The sequence below is a fragment of the Anopheles nili genome, chromosome 2 (genome assembly GCF_943737925.1).
Source record: "Anopheles nili chromosome 2, idAnoNiliSN_F5_01, whole genome shotgun sequence".
Classification (NCBI taxonomy): Eukaryota; Metazoa; Arthropoda; class Insecta; order Diptera; family Culicidae; genus Anopheles; species Anopheles nili.
In genome coordinates, this window is record NC_071291.1 from 48,442,421 (window position 1) to 48,451,088 (window position 8,668).

The window sequence follows — 8,668 nt, forward strand, 5'->3', positions numbered from 1 at the left end:
TAAAAATCTCTAACGCAAACATAGCTTCCTAGCTGGAAGGCAAACAGTAATGAAATTATATAAAATACTACCTCAATGACAGGCAAGTGGCATTTATAGGCAGGGTTCACCATTCCAATCCTCTGCGAGGTTGATCATAGAAAATGTTACCTCGCACAAATAACAGTCTTGCTTCTTCTATCCTGTCTGATTGTTTGATTCTAAATTGCGAAAGCCAATTCTTATACCCAAGGGTCGAGTGTAGCAGTATTTTCTTCGCGCACTCATTTACTAAATTAGCATTTCTGCGTACAGACCATTCTAGTGCGGACCCAGTGTTTGAGAGTATTGAAGCGTAAGGCACGCTACAGGTGTTGGTGTAAAACGGATCAAGCAAATCAAAATCTTAAAAGCGAGTCGGGAAGCCTATATAAATAGGATGTGGTTAAAATCTCGTTTGGCATTTTGTTCTATTGCTTTGAACAAAATTCATCACTGCCGTTCTGTTCTACTCCTTCCATCTAAAACAAGAAATTAATCTAGTGTGACTGTACGTTTTGCGTTTCATTTAGCATTATATTTAGCAGTTATATTTAACAAACTACTAAAAAAGTAAATAAAACTTGGAGTGATTGAAAAAAAATTGAGCGTTTATTGCAGTGATTAACCAAAGTAAGTTAAAATGGTAGTGCAAGCCTCATAACGATTTGTAGCGTTTTGATAAACATCTTAATAGGTGTACGGGTTGAATTAATAATAAGTGATAAATAAAGCACGTATGATTCTAACCAGCAATACGTTTTTAAAGTGTTAGTTTGTGGAGTGGCATTATATTCAAATAGATGTTATACAAAGGTTTTTTCAACATACATAAAGACATAAATTAATATGGACCTATAACCTCGTGCTAAGCCTGATAATTTAAAATTATCAATTGGAAGTTGTCAGGATGCATTTGAACTTATTCATGTTTGGTTATAATTCATTTGTTAGATTTAATTTCTCTTATTTAAATTCATTAAAATCATTTATCATAACGTTGCATCTAGTGTGGTTTTATCAAAAAATTTTTTGTTAACTTTTTTTAAATCGTAAAACGGTAGGCTTAGTAAGAAACATGATTAATTGCATCGGCATAAATAGTTCGGGCTTGCAATAATATTATATTCACAACCATCGTAAATAATTATCTGGTACTTCCAACGTGCCAAGGCGTATTTTTATATTTTGATTCATTAAAATCATTCATTGGTGTCAATTTCTGTTGTGTTGTGATTGATAAATGCGATTGATGATGTTAATATGATTTTACTAAATATTGGTGCATCGTGTGTACTGTGTGTAACCTAATGCTCGTTTGGGAAACAAACAAAAAACGAAATTAAAACTGATGTTTTGCCATATTTTGATGTTTCAAGATGCACTTTCACCTTTCAATTAACTTTTTGCGACTGCACGTAGTAACGTCTAGATACAGTAGATTATTTGTTATTCTACGAATCGTATATAGCGTGCATATTTTTTTACAGCAGCACTTTACCAACATGTCAGCGAATGGTAATAATCCAAACAATGGCAACACCGAAGGTGCTCCCGAAGAAACACCTATTTCCGTAAGACTAGATATTGCAGATAGAATGAAACGATGGAATGGCAAAGTTGCAGTAGTTACCGGTGCGAGCGGTGCAATTGGCGGTGCCATTGCACAAGAACTGGTCAAGGCAGGAATGATCGTATGTGCATTGTCAAGGCGCCGAGACAAAGTGGAAAAGCTGCGTGCCAGTCTTTTTGATGTGGCAGGTAATCTGAATTGCGTCGAGTGTGACATAACCGTAGAAGAAGACGTGAAGCATGCGTTTGGATGGATCGAAGGCACATACGGCGGAGTAGACATGCTAGTTAACAATGCTGGAATTATCACAAAATGCTTGTTAACAGAAAAAAATAATACTCGTGATCTGTACACGACTATGGAGACGAACATTATCGGTTTGTGCTTATGTACGAGAGAGGCTGTGAAGTCTATGAAGGCCCGTGATGTGAAGGGACACATCATCAACATTAACAGTATATTCGGGCATAAGGTGCACCAAGCTGTGCCAGGAACTCGGCCATTGAACGGAATGTACCCGGCATCTAAGTACGCCGTTACAGCAATCACAGAATGTATCCGACAAGAACTTGTGTACTTGGATTCGGGATGCAAAGTTACGGTATGTTTTTTATTTAATTTGCTTTCTTTAATTCTCAATTATTGACATCGTAACTGAAATTTATTATCGCAATGCGTAATAACGTAAGCTCATACAAATAAAAAAAGGAAGTTTGCATCAACATATATATACATATATAAATATATATATATATATATATATATATATATATATATATATATATATATATATATATACATATATATATATATATATATATATATATATATATATATATATATATATATATATATATATATATATATATATATATATAATCACTGAATTTGTATTGTTTCTTTCTTTCTGTAGTAAAAAAAAGCAATAAAAATTTGTCGGATTCCATTTTAGAGTATTAGCCCAGGTTTGGTAGAAGGTGATATTTTATCGACGTCAACTGTTAAAGAGAATGAAATTGTTAAATATATGCCCAAACTAAAACCTGAAGATGTGGCTGAGGCCGTTTTGTTTGCCATCACAACACCAGACAATGTTCAGGTATGCATTTATTATTTAGAAAATGAAAATTCAATAATGAACTTTACTTTATTTTGCATTTTGCAGATTCACGAGCTGGTTATTAAACCAATGGGCGAGTTCGTATAAATAAACGCACAAAATATAAAGTACTGTCATGTTTTTAATGCTATTTGAAAGATTATTGTTCCCGAGCACATATTTCCAACCTAGCCGATCAAAATATTTAACATCGAAAAATTATTATCGCTCATGGTTATAATCTGCCACCTACGTCAATTTAATGTGGTATATTTTGTATTTAGCTTCGTATTTAGATCAGATTTGTTTTTCTATAAAAATATAATGTGCCTTATATTACTTACTTACTTACTTATCAGGCGCTACAACCGCTTGGCGGTCTTGGCCTGCTCCAGGAGAAACCGGAACCGCTCGCGGTCGAGCGCCGTCGTCTGCCAATCGTTGATCCCAGCCTTTTTGGCGGACGCATCTACGCCATCACTCCATCTCAGTTTGGGCCTACCACGCCTCCTCTGTCCATGTGGGCAGCCTAAAAGGACTTTACGGGCTGGGTCGTCCGGTGCGATTCTAATGACATGACCAGCCCACCGGAGCCTGGCGAGTCTAATTCGCTGCACGACAGTGAGGCTATCGTACAGTTCGTAGAGCTCGTCGTTGTATCGGCTCCTCCATTGTCCTTCCACACATACGGGGCCAAAAATCCTTCGAGCATCTTCCTCTCGAACGCGGCTAAGAGGGTTTCGTCAGCTCTGGACAAAGTCCATGTCTCAGAGGCGTATGTGGGTACTGGAACTATGAGTGTTTTATATAGTTCCAGCTTCAGCCGTCGCGACAGGTGCCTTATATAGGGGAGAAAATTATGTACTAGTGGCTTTAATACTTTTACTACAACTTTATCAAGTATATAAAGAAAACTATTATCTGCACAAGGTAATGAAATAAAATTTCTCTTATATAAAAAAATATTGTATATTATTTGGTCAAAAAAAATACAGAGATAGGAAGCGTAGTCTCCTCAGTACGGAAAAATGTGGTAAAAGCAACAGCCTAATTGTGTTTACTTATTCGTAGCGCCAGCCAGTGTTTTACATACTGACGTTTGCAACTCTAGAGACAACTTGAACAATATAAATTCACAGATAACAGAACATTTTTAACATATTACTGTTAAAAAAAACACATATATATACGGCTCTAATATGCAGCAACAATGTGTATGTCATGTGTATTCGGCTTAGCATCAAGATTAATTTAAAGACACATCTTTACTTGATCGACGCAAACGACTGTTTTCTCCTGCGTACGATACCGGTTTCTTCGGAAACATTTAAAACGGCTTAGCGATGCACAATAAATAATCAAATATTAATCTGCAGAGATGGTCAATTGCAATGTCCTTGGTATGCTTATATTTGTGTTTTAACGCGACGCAAAATAAGGTTGCCTATGGTATAAATACTCTAAATTTGAATCATGTCGTTGCTTGTGCGGTGCCGAGGGAACAAAACATAACTAATACAGCAATACATTTTGCCGTGCCAATACCTTGTCAATAATATAATACGCCAATTGTCTTAAGTATTTCTTCACTAATTTCTAGTTGCTTGACGTGAAACCAGTCTTCTGTAATTTATGTCTCCACAAAATGTAACGTCTGCTTCAACACTTCAAACCTTAATGCCTGAGGGCGCTCTTAACGAAAAAATTAAATACAACTTAAACACGAAAGAAACTTATAGAAAGCATATAAGGCTGCGTTTCGTCCTCTTATAAACTTCTGAAATAAAACTAACGTTTTAAGCTCCACGCCACAAGTGTATCGGAATTTATTTTCCACGATGGAAAACATTTACCACATCCCGCTGCAAGACATGTTAGCTGTTTTATTTATTTATTTATTTATTAACGCTAAGTTTTCCAGCACATGAGAGCTACAAAACTCTTTGAACAAAATACGCTTAACAAAATGCTTAACATAAAACCGTCTAACAAAAATGACTCAAAGTAAACATAGACAATCACAGAGGCACATAACTCATAAACCGTAAAGGTCACGAAGTGGGTCTAAGTGATTTACTTTGCGCCGAAAGCTTAATGTTACTTAGAATCGAAGGAACGTCAAGATGTGCATTGTGCAAACATACTATTGGCTATTTTCCTTCTTTGATCAAGCAATTCAAGACCAAAGAGTAAACACTTCGTTCTGTAGTTAGCCTTAACCCTGCTAGCCCAATCCATCCGGTTATATATAATTTTAGTTGCACGTTTGGGATAAGTTCCAGCCTGTCAATATGTACCTTGTGTAGTGGAGACCAAACCACACTAACGAATTCTATTATGGGTCATTTGAGAACTGTCTAGCTACTCTTAAGATAAAAACTAACAAAACTAGCTTTTGGTCTAATAAAACGAAGAGGTCTCTAACTTCAACAGCACGAGGAATTGAAATTCCTGACAGCGAAAAGTCAAATGAAACACAAGCCTTTTTTCTGGAAAAAGACACTACACAGCACTTGTTTACGTTGATGGTCAAACAGTTCGTCATGCACCACAAATACAGACGGGCAATGCAATGTTGCAACCTCTGGCAGTCGTTGAGTCCTTGCACATCAGAGAAAATGTTGAGGTCGTCAGCATTCAACAGCTTCGAAGCGTCATTTTGTAGCTGATTTTCTTTCTCTCTTTCCTTTTTTCACCTCCGAAATCATGTAGCAAATTCTCTTTCGCGGCTAAATAATCCGAAATTATGTAAAAGGTACGTGCTGAGATGTGGCATAAAGCCTTTATGTTTATGCTTTACATGCTTACGTCATAATGTTAATCAATAAGTGGTCCAGCAATTGCTTACACCTTTGCGAAGGTTGAAATTGTTTTGTAACGAAACGATTATTTGTTTTATGTTCAGAAATATAATATCTCTATACGAGCATCGAGGTAATGTATAGAAATCACATTTACACGTTCTTAAATCTACTCTATAAAGTCAAAAAATATTATTGCGGAAAAATATAAGAGAAAATTGAAAGAGCCAATCGAACACAAATCATTTTTTATGCTTGGAAAACACTCGCCTCACGCACTGTATTTTCCTCCTTTTTCCTCGCGTCCAGCAATGTTGTGGTCCAGCATGTTTTCCATCAGTCGATTCGTGATTTATGTAGTTGTCCGTAATACGTGGATGCGTAGAACTTCTTAACGTACAGGTCGCTTGAAAATATTTCACAAAGATGCGCCGTCGATCTGTTTTGGTAGCTCCGCATCATTTAAGGCATTGTGGATGTGCGCATTATCTTCTCATCCTCCACCGGGGCCTATGCGACGGCATGTGCTCCACCTTCCGTGTTCCACCAGATGTACGTTCCACCTTCCGTGTTTGGGGCCATCTAACGACGTTAAGCACGAAGAGCGATATCTTATGGATGAGTTTTCAGTTCGATTCCTGGTAGACTTGAAAACGGGAATCGCTGTTGACTAATGTACGTCCGTCGTTTTCTCATCAGTACCAAGCGTACACAACGGCGCTATTTGCACCCCGAAAATCTGCTCGAATAACGGTTTCCGTAATGCCCCTAAATGTAGTCTCGTTTTTTTTCGACTATACACTCCATTCTCTTCCGAAATTCCGAAAAATCTCGAAATTTTTGCTCCACTCACGGAGTATCTCTCCTTCGATCTTGGAACTTGACATCGAATCATTGGTAAACCATCCGCTTGGAAATGCCACGTGCAACGGGACTGCCCGTTCGAGCTATCCGTCTTCTCCGGACACCTAAGAACGGAGAATATCACTCGTAGTTACACACCTACTTGCCACTACTCAGGTCCGTGATCGCTTCAATTACAACCGTGCATGATCCATGATGCAATCACATCGAAAGTTTTATCATGCTCATCCTTCATGGTTCTGGGAACGGCGGTGGCTTTTACATCTGACGAAGGTGTCAAGCACGTTCCCGGTACCATCTTTACTATATTAAAGCTAAAACTTTCCATTTCCCTTGATTCCGATAATCCGACGATCCGACATCAAAGTTCTGATTCGTTTTCCACCTCTGTACATTTTTCAAAGTCCTTTAATCCATTATCGACTCTAGTGTTTGTAACATCATCAATTGATTACTGTGCATTGCGATGCTTTGATCTCTGCTCTGTGAGCTGTTCGATTTATTTCTCTCCTTCTGCATTTGCAGCCCCCAGCTCAACTCATTCCACTCTTCTATACCATTATTTTCTTTCTTTCGCTATTCCTCATTACCATAGATTAAGATAGTTTGAGTTAATTGGGCTTGTGTAGTTTGCCTAAAACCAGTGTCTCAGCCCAAAAAAAAACTGTTCGGGGCTTTTGGTATCATATGTATTTTTCGTTTGAAATAATAGCTCAATAACTGGTGTATGGTCAAAGGTCTGCCTTGCTAGCTAAGCTAAGGCTTCCTGTGATCTGACATTTTCACGAAGCTTGATAGTCAATCCTGTGCACAGAGAGGTTCTGTGGAGATTCAAACCCCATGCTATCGTGATTTTATGCCACACGCTTACGCTTCAGCTATCGAGACCTCCATCTGTAGTTCCGTTTATCATATTTGGTCCTTTTTATTTTCATAATCAATTTAAATAAATTTTTGATTATTAAATTGAAATAAATCCACTTAATTGAGCAAAACGTTATTGACACACGATACAGCCATATCCGTTATACTAAAAAAAACTAGTATAAAGTTGTATAAATGATCAGTCAAAACAACATAAATCAAAGAAAAAATATATAAATTCACTGAGTGATGTAAATTATAAAGTTTTATCAATATTTTGCCTAATTGTTTAGGAACGAACAAATCAGACAACCGGTGATATAAATACTTGGGACCTGTAAATACTTAAAAAAATCGTTCATTATCTTAATAAAATCGTTCGTAATCCTGTATTTGTGATAGGTATATGTTTATTATTTCATTTCAAAGCCGCCATTTTTGCAGACTATTGTGTTGTTTCATTAAAGCTCAGTATATAATACAGTATGCCTTAATAAATAAAATTATACTATGCCTTTCTTAAATATTACATTAAAACATAAATCGACTAAGAAACACCTTGAGCTGCATTAAAAAAAATTAAAGCGTTAGCTGTCACTTTTACACAATTGCCACAATACGCCTAACGCCTTCATTTACCCTGTCTTGACACCTTTAAAAATAATAGGAAAAAAACTATTTACAATGAATTTCTTTGAAGACACTTTTGTGATAAGCCACAAGCATTATAGTTGTAATATGTAATATAACGTGCATCAACATTTTTTTCAATCAAAAGGATCAAAAATGTTGCTCATGTCGTAAACATACTAGACAGATTAATCTCTGTAAGATCTTTAACTTTCAGCAACTGCCGCCCCCAGAAGGCTGTTTTATCTGTGTAACTTCCAATCAAACTTGCGTTAGTAATCATAATTGACTAATTAATTGTTCGTGGACTTTATTACAATATTTTATAGCGACAAAAATAAGCACACGTCCTCCAAAAATAATATTATTAAAATATTGTATTCGATTCTCAACAAATTTACGATATCTGTTTATCTTGCAAGCAACAATGGATACAAATTTTACGAGCTTTAGGCTTGCCATACTGTATTATGTTTACTGTTTTACTGTTTATAAAATGACTTAAAATGTTTTATTAGTGCGCATAAAATGAAAGTAAAGCAGACTAATGAAAATATCTATGCAAAACTTTGCTGCCTTTAATATTGGTTTCGTCATTCACTTAACGGAATGAATGTGTTTTGATATCTATACTACTTTAAAGAAAGATGCAAAAAAATCATGTCTTTTATTTATCATGCACAACATGTGCTCGTTATTGTTTCATAACATGTGTTTTTCTTAGCTCGTCTAAAATTGCTCATTTTCAAAAATTATATACTTTTATAAAATCATTTTCCAAAAAAAAAATAATGTTTCATGTATTGATCTATTGATGCC

The 8,668-nt window shown here is 36.1% G+C and overlaps 1 protein-coding gene across 1 annotated transcript; it reads left to right on the forward strand.

Annotated features, from left to right (window-relative positions):
* Positions 1-469: 469 nt before the first annotated feature.
* LOC128731593 (farnesol dehydrogenase-like) lies at positions 470-2,886 on the forward strand. The gene is made up of 4 exons (XM_053824724.1): positions 470-651; positions 1,509-2,192; positions 2,544-2,690; positions 2,757-2,886. The coding sequence occupies exons 2-4, from the start codon at positions 1,524-1,526 to the stop codon at positions 2,796-2,798; spliced, it is 858 nt and encodes a 285-aa protein (XP_053680699.1). The 5' UTR covers positions 470-651; positions 1,509-1,523; the 3' UTR covers positions 2,799-2,886.
* Positions 2,887-8,668: the final 5,782 nt, after the last annotated feature.